Source organism: Diaphorina citri, unplaced genomic scaffold (assembly GCF_000475195.1).
Source record: "Diaphorina citri unplaced genomic scaffold, Diaci psyllid genome assembly version 1.1 scaffold151, whole genome shotgun sequence".
Taxonomy (NCBI): domain Eukaryota; kingdom Metazoa; phylum Arthropoda; class Insecta; order Hemiptera; family Psyllidae; genus Diaphorina; species Diaphorina citri.
This window is the reverse complement of record NW_007377588.1, coordinates 17,473-32,526: the sequence shown is the minus strand read 5'-3', so window position 1 is coordinate 32,526 and position 15,054 is coordinate 17,473. Positions and strand designations below refer to the sequence as shown.

General features: G+C 36.5%; 1 protein-coding gene across 1 annotated transcript; it reads right to left on the bottom strand.

Moving 5' to 3' along the window:
- Positions 1-1,592: 1,592 nt before the first annotated feature.
- On the bottom strand, positions 1,593-9,993 carry LOC113465718 (carbonic anhydrase-related protein 10-like). The gene is made up of 3 exons (XM_026820485.1): positions 9,830-9,993; positions 4,632-4,822; positions 1,593-1,611 (listed from the first exon to the last, which is right to left on the bottom strand). Exons 1-3 carry the CDS (start codon positions 9,941-9,943, stop codon positions 1,593-1,595), a joined length of 324 nt encoding a protein of 107 aa, XP_026676286.1. The 5' UTR covers positions 9,944-9,993.
- Between the last annotated feature and the right edge of the window lie 5,061 nt (positions 9,994-15,054).

The window sequence follows — 15,054 nt, the reverse complement described above, 5'->3', positions numbered from 1 at the left end:
TCAAGACTTTTATAATAATTTCAGTCTTTTTCATAAATCAATCAAAATGCCTTATTTTAAACAACATTGAATCAATAAATATCATTTATTTTATTAACATTGGGCAGAGAGAACAAGCATGATGGGGAAACAAGTATAGAAACGTATTACAGAAGAACCACGATTATTTCAACTAATGGGGACGGGGGGTAGTTGAAATGATCGAATTTGAAATGATCACTTTCTACTTTCTATGACCTTTTCCTCTGATAAGATAGGATATCCTTAGAAAAAATAATGGATTTTGGAAGTTGAAATAATCGAGGTTCTACTGTATTATTAAACATGAGATTAATAATGAAATAATATTATTACCATCATAATCATATTATGTACTTACTTTAATAAAATAGGTAAATAAAATGTAGTAGGATATTGTAACTATTCGTAAAATATTGCTCTAATTATGTACAAAAATATTTTTTTGCTAATTGAAACAAAAGGAATTACCTAAACAGGTATGGTTATTATTCAATGTTTAATGTACTTTTTACAGTACAATGATTGCGAAATCCCATTACCTACTATGTAATGTGTATAGTACCTAGGTAAATATTATTGGTATTGGTAAAGGTAGGGCCATCGGCTTTAATAAACGCCCTTGGTCACTGCGACCTGGTTAGATCTTTTGTGTACATAGTAGGATATTGTAACTATTCGTAAAATATTGCTCTAATTATGTACAAAAATATTTTTTTTGCTAATTGAAACAAAAGGAATTACCTTAACAGGTATGGTTATTATTCAATGTTTAATGTACTTTTTACAGTACAATGATTGCGAATCCCATTACCTACTATGTAATGTGTATTGTACAGGTAAATATTAAGTAGGTACATATTATTAAAAGTATTATTAAAATAAACCAGTCACTGGCTGTGCATTTCTGGTTGCAATTATTATACTTAGGTACCTAAACAGGTATGGTTATTATTCAATGTTTAATGTACTTTTTACAGTACAATGATTGCGAAATCCCATTACCTACGATGTAATGTGTATTGTACTGGTAAATATTAAGTAGGTACATATTATTAAAAGTATTATTAAAATAGACCAGTCACTGGCTGTGCATTTCTGGTTGCAATTATACTCAGGGCTAGGCTAGGCTATTTTTCAAGCCTAGCCTGTAGCCATAACTTCTAGGTATGAGTGAGTAGGACCTTTATTTGGGTTTTACTACATACCTATTAGTTTTATAAGTAAAATGACAAGTGAGAGATAACTGCAATCGGTCAGGTAGGAAATGAGCAGGTAAGTATAATAATGTATTGCTATTTTATTAATTGAATGGAGTAATTGAAAAGAATGGATCCTGGGGACTTTAGACTCCAATAAAGTTTAGAAATCAACCTGGACTTAGAAGGTGTACTGCGGTTCTGCATAATTGTCACTCCTCCAGATGGTAGCTGAAAACAAAGAAACAAACAAGGTCAGTTTAGTGGTAAACCGCTTACTTGCCATGCAGAAGGTTCCACGTTCGATGCTCACGGTTGACCAGAATTTAGAAATCAACCTGGACTTAGAAGGTGTACTGCGGTTCTGCATAATTGTCACTCCTCCAGATGGTAGCTGAAAACAAAGAAACAAAGAAGGTCAGTTTAGTGGTAAACCGCTTACTTGCCATGCAGAAGGTTCCACGTTCGATGCTCACGGTTGACCAGAAAATTGCACTCGTATTACGATTGTAACTATTTAAACGAAATGCTTTCTGGTGTTTTCGTGTTGGTCCAACACCTAAAAGAGAAATAATTACTTCTCTTCTTGCCCATCAGATGAAGGACATAATTATGTACCACGGGACATGCTATGACACAGAACACACGCGCCTAATGTAACACTTGTTCCTTGCTATGAAATAAAAACGGAGTTGTTTTCCCCATGTTAGTGATAAAAGTGAAGAGAAAAGGTCTGGCTAGGGGACGTTAAACAGAGAGTAGACTAGCGTCTGGCTGTGGGACAATAAACAAGGAAGAGAACAGCTAACCCTGAAAAGGTCTGGCTAGGGGACGTTAAACAGAGAGTAGACTAGCGTCTGGCTGTGGGACAATAAACAAGGAGGAGAACAGCTAACCCTAAACACCCTAGCTAGCTGGCTGTTTAGAAGGGTTCTCTCTGCTTGAAAAGAATAAGCACAAGTCCTCACGATGGTTGACTGCGGTTCAGGACGAGCCAATTAAACATGGCTAGAGACCATCACCCCAGTGTATGGCAGATACAAAAAGATGTCTTTTCTTTACTCTGCCAACACCATTCGACGAAAGCTAAAGCCGCTACAACTAGAAAAACAACAGAAAAGTTGTTGAACAGTTCACACCCAATCTAGGTAGTATACCTACCCACCCATACTTTTTCCTTAGTGTGAAGTAAATAGAGGGTACAATAGAGACCATCACCCCAGTGTATGGCAGATACAAAAAGATGTCTTTTCTTTACTCTGCCAACACCATTCGACGAAAGCTAAAGCCGCTTCAACAACAAAAAGCATCACCCCAGTGTATGGCAGATACAAAAAGATGTCTTTTCTTTACTCTGCCAACAGCATTCGGCGAAAGCTAAAGCCAACAAAAACAACAGAAAAGTTGTTGAACAGTTCACACCCAATCTAGGTAGTACCTACCCACCCATACTTTTTCCTAAGTGTGAAGTAAATAGAGGGTACAAATGTGACGTGCATACAATGAGCTAGAACTTTCGCCTAGTTATGTCGCGTCGTACCAAGAGACAAAGGACATGTTTGACGAAAAAAACTTGTAACTTTTTATTCCGAAAGTTTTTATGCCTTTGCACGATGTATTGGGAAGATGTTAAAGGATAGCACAAAACTCCTAAAATAAGTGACTTTTTGACGTCTATTTACCATGTATCATAATTTTGCATATGAGGAGCAGTCCTTTGACCGTTAAAGCATACCAAGCTTTTTTTGCTGGCTATTACTAATGTATAGCGCAGCTATACTAGTAATGAGAAAGTATTGCAATCGGTCCAATTTTTACTTATTTTTAGTAGCATCTCATTTTCTACTTCACCCAGCCACACTTACTGTGTACTGTCTTGTATTACGATTCAGTATGGATCACCAAAGTTCAGCAACACAGCTACTCGCTAAATCGCTACTCAGTACTCACATTAATCTCACCACCCAGCCTAAGTGGGTCTGGGAAAGGCAGCATGCTTTTACTGAAGTGTAATGTGTTTTATGCTTCAGTATGGATAACCAAAGTTCAGCAACGTCGAACACGGTTAGATTTTAAACGGGTGACCGTATAGGATTAGGAGGAGAGAATAACTCCCAGTGTAAGAGGGAGAGAGAAAGCGAGAAAAAAATGGAAAGAATAAGAAACAATGCTCTCTCTCTCTCTCTCTCTCGTTTGTTTTCAAATTGAATAAAGGCTTGTTTTAAAGAGGGGAGACGAAACACTATAAAGAGAGGGGGATCTCTCTCTCTCTCTCTCTCTCTCTCTCTCTCTCTCTCTCTCTCTCTCTCTCTCTCTCTCTCTCTCTCGTTTGTTTTCAAATTGAATAAAGGCTTGTTTTAAAGAGGAGCGACGAAACACTATAAAAAAAAGAGAGGGGGATATAAGAAAAGAAGGGGGTAAGAGAGAGGGAGAGAGAGAGAGAACGAGAGAGGGAGAGAGAGGGGAACGTGAATTGGAAACATAACGAGTAAACACGTCGAACTTGGAGGAAGAGGGAGAGAAGAAGAAGAAAAGAGACGTTTTGGGAGAAGACAGAAAAGGGAGATGAAGAAGAGGGAAGAAAAAGAAACAAAAGGGAAAGAGAAAGAAAGAATGGAGAGATGATGGTTAAAAGTCGAAGGATGTAAACAGACATGGACTAGGAGAGAGAAACCTCTTATCACTCGCTCTTATCTTTCAAATTTCATTAACCTAAACGAAAAATGTAAAGTGTGGAGGGGGTGGGGGGGGGATTTTCTTCCCTTCTCTTTCTCTTAATGGTGGAAATTTCAATAAATTTTATTTCTTCCTTTTTTCCGCGATTTCCGATTTGTGAAATTTCTTCTAATCAACCAAAGGTCGTTAGCGTCCCCACAAAGAAGGCACTTGAAGCTTAAACAAACTTGAAGCTTGATGGAATAAAACAATATACCTTGTTTATCCTACTGAGAAGGGACTGGAAATCCCCTTTGGTCTTGTTTAATAAACCAATGTTTAATTGAAGTTTAAATTAACTAATACATAGCTCAGTGAACCAACAAACTTGAAGCTTGATGGAATAAAACAATATACCTTGTTTATCCTACTGAGAAGGGACTGGAAATCCCCTTTGGTCTTGTTTAATTAACCAATGTTTAATTGAAGTTTAAATTAACTAATACATAGCTCAGTGAACTAGGTAACTAGCGCTTGGTAGAATAGAATAGAATATACCTTGTTTATCCTGCCCGAATAGGACTGAAAAGTCCCTTTACCCCAGCAGTCTAAACAAGGTCTCGTGTATTTGATGGGTTAAAGAATAATACATACAACTAACAATTCAGTAAAAAGACCTTGCTTAACTAGAAAAAAAAGGTAAATGTAAATTAATGGGTGGTAGTAGAGTCAAGTGGTAGTGTTAACTCTAGATCCCACTTTAGAACATCAATGGTTGAGTGGACGAACTCCGGCCCATATTTTAATCTCACCTGGGTCAACGTTTGCTTGAAGTCAATATTGGTACGCACAGTTCTGGAGTGTATGAATTGCAAAGGTCGCACATTGTTCCCTAGAGGTGCTTTCGGCTGCTCTTCAGAACCTTGCTTGAGCCTCCGTAAAGCGTACAGCTGAAACAAAAAGAAACAAAGTAGTTTGTTTATTTGTTTGTTTGAAATTAATTGATGTACCTAGGTATTTATACACTCTTCTTGAAGAGAAATAATTTCTTCAAGGACTATACTGGGATATGTGTTATATTTGTAATCTGCAAATAGCCTCGTTCCTAAACTGCATTAAAAATGAATAACAAACATTGAAGATCACATTGTATTTGTACTAAGGTATCTTATACAAATATACAGATATCTGTATCACAAAAAAAAATCAAAGTCAATAAAGTACAAAGAAAAAAGTTACTTCTCCAAAAAGCTATCGTGACTTAAAGGCTAAAAATATAACTTCTCTCTCTCATCCCCCTATCTCGCCATCATTAGGTGCCTGCTACCTACATAACAGGCAAAAAAAAAATCTATTAGCGCCTATTATTTCGACATTAAACAAATGTGACGTGCATACAATGAGCTAGAACTTTCGCCTAGTTATGTCGCGTCGTACCAAGAGACAAAGGACATGTTTGACGAAAAAAAAAACTTGTAACTTTTTATTCCGAAAGTTTTTATGCCTTTGCACGATGTATTGGGAAGATGTTGAAGCATAGCACAAAACTCCCAAAATAAATGGCATTTTACGTTCATTTACTATCATTCCTTTTTCCTTTGCATGTGAGGAGCAGTCATTCAACCGCTGAGGTTATAAAAAGCTTAGTACTAATATAGGTTCTAAGCTTTTTTTTAGGAGCATCTTATGTTTTACATCACCTTGTTTCTGGAATTACAACCAGCTACTCGCTAAATCGCTACTCAGTACTCACATTAATCTCACCACCCAGCCTAAGTGGGTCTGGGAAAGGCAGCATGCTTTTACTGTGTAATGTGTTTTATGCTTCAGTATGGATCACCAAAGTTCAGCAACGTCGAACACGGTTAGATTTTAAACGGGTGACCGTATAGGACTAGGAGGAGAGAATAACTCCCAGTGTAAGAGGGAGAGAGAAAGCGAGAAAAAAAATGGAAAGAATAGGAAACAACAATGCTCTCTCTCTCGCTCTCGTTTGTTTTCAAATTGAATAAAGGCTTGTTTTAAAGAGGGGAGACGAAACACTATAAGGAAAAGAGAGGGGGATATAAGAAATGAAGGGAGTAAGAGAGAGATAGGCAGAGAGGGTAAGCTTTTTTTTAGGAGCATCTTATGTTTTACATCACCTTGTTTCTGGAATTACAACCAGCTACTCGCTAAATCGCTACTCAGTACTCGCATGAATCTCACCACCCAGTCTAAGTGGGTCTGGGAAAGGCAGCATGCTTTTACTGATGTGTAATGTGTTTTATGCTTCAGTATGGATAACCAAAGTTCAGCAACGTCGAACACGGTTAGATTTTAAACGGGTGACCGTATGGGATTAGGAGGAGAGAATAACTTCCAGTGTAAGAGGGAGAGAGAAAGCGAGAAAAAAATGGAAAGAATAAGAAACAATGCTCTCTCTCTCTCTCTGTCTGTCTCTCTCTCTCTCTCTCTCTCTCTCTCTCTCTGTCTCTCTCTCGTTTGTTTTCAAATTGAATAAAGGCTTGTTTTAAAGAGGGGAGACGAAACACTATAAGCCGAGAGCGAGCACTGGTCTAAAACGGTGGTCTCATAATCGGGAGGGTGTGAGTTCGATTTCAACTGAGGCCAGGCATAGAATTTGATTAACTGGATTTTTTTAGGTTAAATCATTTGATTTAGCTTCATTCCATTCGAGGTACCTATACCTACACTATGAAATCTTTTGGATGGAAATATGTTGAAAACAAAGTAAAGGTCATACAAAGAAATTCGTTCCAAAGTTTTGTGTTTCCCCCCAGACGTTTTAATTGTTGTAAATGTAAAGCGTATTGTTTTAAAATAAAAGAGAGAACGAGAGAGGGAGAGAGAGGGGAACGTGAATTGGAAACATAACGAGTAAACACGTCGAACTTGGAGGAAGAGGGAGAGAAGACGAAGAAAAGAGATGTTTTGGGAGAAGACAGAAAAGGGAGATGAAGAAGAGGGAAGAAAAAGAAACAAAAGAGAAAGAAAGAATGGAGAGAGGGTTAAAAGTCGAAGGATGTAAAAAGACATGGACTAGGAGAGAGAAAGAGAGAGAGAAAATGTGCATAGAAGAGAAGGACGAGAAAAGGAAGGAGATGGAGAGAGAAGAGAATTTTAGGTAAAAAGGGAAGACGAGAGAGGAAGAGAGCAGAGAGAGAAACACCACGACCAAGGTGTTGTCACGTCCTTATATGACAATGGGTAACGAGTTGAACACGTAACTAAATAACAATGAGAGAGAGAGAGAGAGAGAAGGGGTAAATTTGATTAACTGGATTTTTTTAGGTTAAATCATTTGATTTAGCTTCATTCCATTCGAGGTACCTATACCCACACTATGAAATCTTTTGGATGGAAATATGTTGTAAACAAAGTAAAGGTCATACAAAGAAATTCGTTCCAAAGTTTTGTGTTTCCCCCCAGACGTTTTAATTGCTGTAAATGAAAAGCGTATTGTTTTAAAATAAATCTTCTTGAGTCCCCCCCCCCCCCCAGACGTTTTAATTGTTGTAAATGTAAAGCGTATTGTTTTAAAATAAATCTTCTTGAGTAGTCCCTAAGCTTTCAGTTAGGACGCAATTTTTGAATTTAAACATAAATAAAAATTCAAAATCATGAATGGAAGCCAAAAGTCAGAGCTTTTTCGAACATCTAAAATAACAAAATGTTTTACAATGTTCCACTATGGAATTCTTTATAAATAGGGGAATTCTTTAAATAGGAGATTAGGGCTTTCCGAAAATTCAAGCCAGATGGGCACAATTGGTGAAATTTCCTTCCACAAATACATATTTATTTTGTTCGCCTTAGTTGGGGTTTTACCTCAGGCACTGAATTACTGATCAAATATGTTAATGATTTCTTCCCTGTACAAAAATACCTATAAGTTGCATTTGTATCTACCAACTGGTTTATCGAGTTGAATAAGTTCTCCATTTGAACATGATGATCTACGCAGTACGCAGGCAGTATAATATTAAATCACCTAGCTTTCTATCTCTATCTCCCCTTAAATTAAAGAACGAAATCTTTTGGAACAGTGCCTTTCAGACAATTAACAAACCTGGAAAAGCAATTCTCTTTCGACTATCAGAAAAAGCAAAATTGAGATAAATTGTGAAGAGTCAGAGCTTTTTCGAACGTCTAAAACAACAAAATGTTTTACAATGTTCCATTAACAGTTCTACAATGAAAATCTTTAGAAATAGATGATGTATTCTTTGAACAATAAATAGGGGTTTCCAAAAATTCAAGCCAGAGGGGGTACAATTGGTGAAATTTCCTTCCACAAATATCATTCTCTTCACCTTAGGTACTGATTTACTTTGCTACAGACTTCTACCTTGTATGACAAATTCCTGACTTCCTAAAAAAGTTCTCGATCTATTTATAAATAGATTAAGTATAGGTTTGTACTTTTGTAGATATTTATCGACGTATTTATGTACTGCTTATGTACCTACCTCTCTATCTCCTCTAAATTAAAGAACGAAATCGTTTTGGAACAGTGCCCTTCTTACAATTAACAAACCTTCACCTTAGGTACTGATTTACTTTGCTACAGACTTCTACCTTGTATGACAAATTCCTGACTTCCTAAAAAAGTTCTCGATCTATTTATTTTTTATAAATAGATGAAGTATAGGTTTGTACTTTTGTAGATATTTATCTACGTATTTATGTACTGCCTATGTACCTACCTCTCTATCTCCTCTAAATTAAAGAACGGAATCGTTTTGGAACAGTGCCCTTCAGACAATTAACAAACCAGGAAAAGGAATTCTCTTTCGACTATCAGAGAAAGCAAAATTGAGATAAATTGTCGACATTTAAGGTTCAAAAGCTCGCAACTTTCAGATAGCCCGGTAAAGTGGGCTTTTGTCCAAATTTTCCGAAAGACTGGTAGCTAACCTACCTCTACAGGAAAAGTTTCATTTGTATCTCTTTGTTTTAATCTTCAATCTTTCTCTCTCCCCCTCTGCCTCTTTCTCTCTCTCCCTCTCTCCCTCTCTTTAAATAAAAGAAAAAATAAATTAACATTTTCAGTCCTAATGAAAATGCAGCAAAAGTAAAAGAGCTTTTTTCTGAAGTAGTCTTCATGTTTTGTAAAGAAAAAATTGAAACTGGAAGGAAGGAATTTTAATTGTGTTAAGCATAAATGCTTGTCACAAATGTCGTTCCCCACTTAATATACTACGCTAAATTTTATGACATGACTTGGACTCGAACCACCAACCTCCAGATTCCCTCTCTCCCTCTCTTTAAATAAAAGAAAAAATAAATTAACATTTTCAGTCCTAATGAAAATGCAGCAAAAGTAAAAAAGCTTTTTTCTGAAGTAGTCTTCATGTTTTGTAAAGAAAAAATTGAAACTGTAAACTAAAATAAATCTTCTTGAGTAGTCCCCTAAGCTTTCAGTTTGGACGAAATTTCTGAATTTAAACATAAATAAAAATTCAAAATCGTGAATGGAAGCCAAGAGTCAGAGCTTTTTCGAACGTCTAAAACAACAAAATGTTTTACTATGTTCCATTAACAGTTCTACAATGAAAATCTTTAGAAATACATGATGAATTCTTTGAACAATAAATAGGGGTTTCCAAAAATTCGAGCCAGGAAAGGGCCCCTAATGTCTTTGGTTAAGGGAGTATCAGGGTGTTTTCGTTAGATTTTTATTATTATTATTTTTTTTTTTTAAGGAAATCACAGAAAGACATCCCAAGCTGGGACGCCAATGTGAAATTCCAACGATGGATGTTGTCATCTGTGTCGTAGCATGTCCACTCTGTAGATGTCCTCTAAATCATACGTCATGGTTACTATGGTTATTGGTTAATCTATTAAAAAAATGCAAATAGATTTTTTTTACTAACAATTACTAAAAAAAAGTACATCTTTTCACTTTCAAAGTCGAACCCGGGACCCTCTGCATAAAAAAATCTCCTTACCTCTTGTTTGGTCATATAGATGGGTCTGTTGTAGATAATCCACACTGTAGTCTCCCAGCATCCAGGATGTGTGGTAGATCCCTCGTATGTCATATAGCTGTTGGTTTCTGGCATGAAACTCCTCAGGGAAAGATGCCGAATTGGGACCGAAGTGCCTGAAACAGGACAGAGGGTTTTCATTTTGAAAATTTGGGCCGATTCCAATTCTAATTTAATAATAAAAGGTAAAAAAAAAAACTCATCAGAAAAGTCTGTGCCAAATCTTGGCCAGAGGGTGACGAAAATAAGTTGAGGAGCCGAGAGCGAGCACTGGTCTAAAACGGTGGTCTCATAATCGGGAGGGTGTGAGTTCGATTTCAACTGAGGCCAGGCATAGAATTTGATTAACTGGATTTTTTTAGGTTAAATCATTTGATTTAGCTTCATTCCATTCGAGGTACCTATACCTACACTATGAAATCTTTTGGATGGAAATATGTTGAAAACAAAGTAAAGGTCATACAAAGAAATTCGTTCCAAAGTTTTGTGTTTCCCCCCAGACGTTTTAATTGCTGTAAATGAAAAGCGTATTGTTTTAAAATAAATCTTCTTGAGTAGTCCCCTAAGCTTTCAGTTTGGACGAAATTTCTGAATTTAAACATAAATAAAAATTCAAAATCGTGAATGGAAGCCAAGAGTCAGAGCTTTTTCGAACGTCTAAAACAACAAAATGTTTTACTATGTTCCATTAACAGTTCTACAATGAAAATCTTTAGAAATACATGATGAATTCTTTGAACAAAAAATAGGGGTTTCCAAAATTTCGAGCCAGAGGGGGTACAATTGGTGAAATTTTCTTCCACAAATACCATTCTCTTCACCTTAGGTACTGATTTACTTTACTACAGACTTCTACCTTGTATGACAAATTCCTGACTTCCTAAAAAAGTTCTCGATCTATTTATTTTTTATAAATAGATGAAGTATAGGTTTGTACTTTTGTAGATATTTATCTACGTATTTATGTACTGCCTATGTACCTACCTCTCTATCTCCTCTAAATTAAAGAACGGAATCGTTTTGGAACAGTGCCCTTCAGACAATTATCAAACCTGGAAAAGGAATTCTCTTTCGACTATCAGAGAAAGCAAAATTGAGATAAATTGTCGACATTTAAGGTTCAAAAGCTCGCAACTTTCAGATAGCCCGGTAAAGTGGGCTTTTGTCCAAATTTTCCGAAAGACTGGTACCTAACCTACCTCTACAGGAAAAGTTTCATTTGTATCTCTTTGTTTTAATCTTCAATCTTTCTCTCTCCCCCTCTCCTCTCTCTCCCTCTCTGTAAATTAAGGAAAAAATAAATTAACATTTTCAGTCCTAATGAAAATGCAGCAAAAGTAAAAGAGCTTTTTTCTGAAGTAGTCTTCATGTTTTGTCAAGAAAAAATTGAAACTGTAAAGCAACCTTCAGATATTAGGTGGCGTAAAAAAGCCGAACCAAACACCATCAAACATGTAAAGATGTGCTTCAGGAAGAACAGGAAGAAGAAGTAGAAAGAATATTAGAAGAATAAAACAACTTGAAAGTGAGATAGAGAAAAAAAGGTCAAATGAAATATTGCCCAAGATCTTACAACTCGAGAAAGAGAGAGAATAGAATAAACTTTCCTATTTCTAAGAAACAAAAAAAAAGAATAGGGGAGAGTGGGGTAAGGTGAAATACGGGAATGTAGGGTAAGGTGGAGTAGATGAGATATTAGGGAGGGCGTACATGTGACAAGTTCCCTGTAGTAAATCATAGCACAATGACCATTGCCTAGGAGGGATATAAGTCCCCCCCCTCCGTATTTGTGTCTAATGGTATTTGGGTCCTTTTTACTTCCGAGGACCGGGAATTCCTATTCTTCATGAATCTAAGCTTGCTTAGAAAGAAGCAATGTCATTTTGGTGTATTGTTTCCTAAATTGTATTATTATGTATTATTTTATTTTTAATCTTTCGACCAAGTAGTCTCTTTTCTAGAAATACAGCATACTCAACTTCTTGAAGCCTACTACATAATAGGTACACATTTCAGTTTCAGTAAAATAGCAACTTTTCTTCGTCCTCTTTACCTACTTTAGAAAAAAGATGTAAAAAATTTCAATCTATACTTTCTCTATTGAGTTTTCTGGTTACACGAAGAGCTAAAGGTCGAGAAAACATATATCTTGTCTGTGTACCTCGTTACACGAAGAGCTAAAGGTCGAGAAAACATATATCTTGTCTATGTACCTCTTATTTGTCTAAAATATTACATCCTTACAGGGTGTTATCAAGATGAATCTCACCCCATATTTCTCAGAAGTGCAACTCGCAGTATGCAGCGCCCTGATGAATATTTGGACGGGTGATCTTCCAAGTTCGTCAAATTCTGCTAATATCAGAGGCTAAAGCGGCTTACATTTTCGTAATAATAGGTAGTTTTATAGAGCCACTTTTGAAATTTTTACAGTAGATTGGTAAGGTGACTTTAATTCCGGTTGTTCTCAAGAGTAGCCTTAAAAAATCCCCTATTTTTACAGTAGATTGGTAAGGTGACTTTAATTCCGGTTGTTCTCAAGAGTAGCCTTAAAAGATCCCCTATAAATTTTGCATCAAAAGCTCTTACCGAGGAGAGAGGGTATAAGGGCTTTCAGTAACTCAGATATAATAAAATTTTCTTTGCAATTCAAAGTATACCTATGTACCTCTTATTTGTCTAAAATATTACATCCTTACAGGGTGTTCTCAAGATGAATCTCACCCCATATTTCTCAGAAGTGCAACTCGCAGTATGCAGCGCCCTAATGAATATTTGGACGGGTGACCTTCCAAGTTCGTCAAATTCTGCTAGTATCAGAGGCTCAAGCTGCTTACATTTTCGTAATAGGTAATAGGTATAGTTTCAGAGAGCCACTTTTGGAATCTGTTCATTTTTACAGTAGATTGGTAAGGTGACTTTAATTCCGGTTGTTCTCAAGAGTAGGGGAGAAGAAGACCTTTAGAAACAAGGAAAATATGTAATAAAAAAAAACTATCGATGGCGCCGACTATCGATAGTTCTCCTCCTCTAGTATAAGGGCTTTCAGTAACTCAGATATAATAAAACGTTCTTTCCAATTCAAAGTATACCCTTCTCAAGAGTAGCCTTAAAAGATCCCCTATAAATTTTGCCTCAAAAGCTCTTACCGAGGAGAGAGGGTATAAGGGCTTTCAGTAACTCAGATATAATAAAATTTTCTTTACAATTCAAAGTATACCTACAAAAGAACATCCTGTATGGAAATATTATGAGTAGGTAAGTAGGTATACGTATATCTTTACATTCTATAGCCTTATCCATATGGATATTTCCCGAATAGCTACAAACCTGAAGAGAAGAGGAGGGTATACCTGGAGTGGAAGGCTACATATAGGGAAATAGGAAGGTCGGGCAGGTAATTTGTATCTCGCTAGGGACAGCTTTAGCCAAGGCTTGATGTAGTTTTTCTTCTGGATATTTATGATTCTTAGTTTTCGCCCTAGAAGATTTTACTTGAAAGTAGAACCTATGCATCATGGAAGGGATGAGAGAGACTTATGTAAATGAAAAAGAAAAGTGAACAGACTTCTCATATAAAAAATTGTGAAGGAAAAATTAAAGAGTGAACGCAGAAGAACATAAAGAATATTGTAGTCATCTGTTCTAAAAAATTATAGCTACAAACCTGAAGAGAAGAGGAGGGTATACCTGGAGTGGAAGGCTACATATAGGGAAATAGGAAGGTCGGGCAGGTAATTTGTAACTCGCTAGGGACAGCTTTAGCCAAGGCTTGGTGTAGTTTTTCTTCTGGATATTTATGATTCTTAGTTTTCGCCCTAGAAGATTTTACTTCAAAGTAGAACCTATGCATCATGGAAGGTATGAGAGAGACTTATGTAAATGAAAAAGAAAAGTGAAGAGACTTCTTATGTAAAAAATTGTGGAGGAAAAATAAAAGAGTGAACGCAGAAGAATATAAAGAATATTGTAGTCATCTGTTCTAAAAAATTAAAAATTGAAATGTCCATTGACATCAACTCTTTAATATCTAGCTTAAGTGGATGGGGAAAATGGAAAGTAAAGATGTTACCACTTTAGAGTGACAGTTTCAAATTAAAAACAAAGGTGAGTTTCTAATTGAAAGCTTCCTATTTCTGTATTTGACCATTACTTTCCCTGAGCTTGTGTGCCATGATAGTTTGCGGAAATATAGTATACCGACTGGGTATTTAAATTATGATTGTAACATAAAGTGCCAAAGATTCGAGTACAAGCTGAATTAGTACCTTTTGTAGTTAGTAGGTAGTTGAAGCTTTCAACAAGTAAAGTCATACCAACCACCTTCACCACATGAGCTATGTATCCGTCTGTCTATCCCCAAGGTCTGGGCTTACCCAGTCCGACCATATTGGGATTGAAATGAATCCACGATAGTATACCTCATACCTATCTCGATCCAGTATTACCTTTAACCACGTGATAATCCGACTCGATAAGCCCCGGCCCAAGTGAAAGGGTTTCTATTTACACTCTCCGACTGGGTATTTAAATTATGATTGTAACATAAAGTGCCAAAGATTCGAGTACAAACTGAATTAGTACCTTGTGTAGTTAGTAGTTGAAGCTTTCAACAAGTAAAGTCATACCAACCACCTTCACCACATGAGCTATGTATCCGTCTGTCTATCCCCAAGGTCTGTGCTTACCCAGTCCGACCATATTGGGATTGAAATGAATCCAGGATAGTATACCTACTACCTATCTCGATCCAGTATTACCTTTAACCCCGTGATAATCCGACTCGATAAGCCCCGGCCCAAGGGAAAGGGTTTCTATTTACACTCTTTGTCCCTAAAGTCCCTAGGGATGTAAGTCAGCTCAGTGAACCCTTTCACCCAGCAACTATCAATTAGTCAACAACGACAATTGTCATTTTTATTGCTCTCTGTTTGCCCTTTTTATATTTTTTTCCCAACGTCCCTCCGTAGACAAACTGGCCTTTGTTATATTGCAACATATTTGCGTCCCCCTGGGAAATTATTTGCATTTTTTATCCGTTTCAGCATTTGTGTGTTTATAGGCTTGGCGTAGCTTTTTTTTTTCTTCGCTATATTTATCGGTCTCTAGCTTTTATTTGTTTCATGTCACAGGACTCATAGGTACCTATTAGATATCTACGGCTACCTATGTAATACATATTAAAT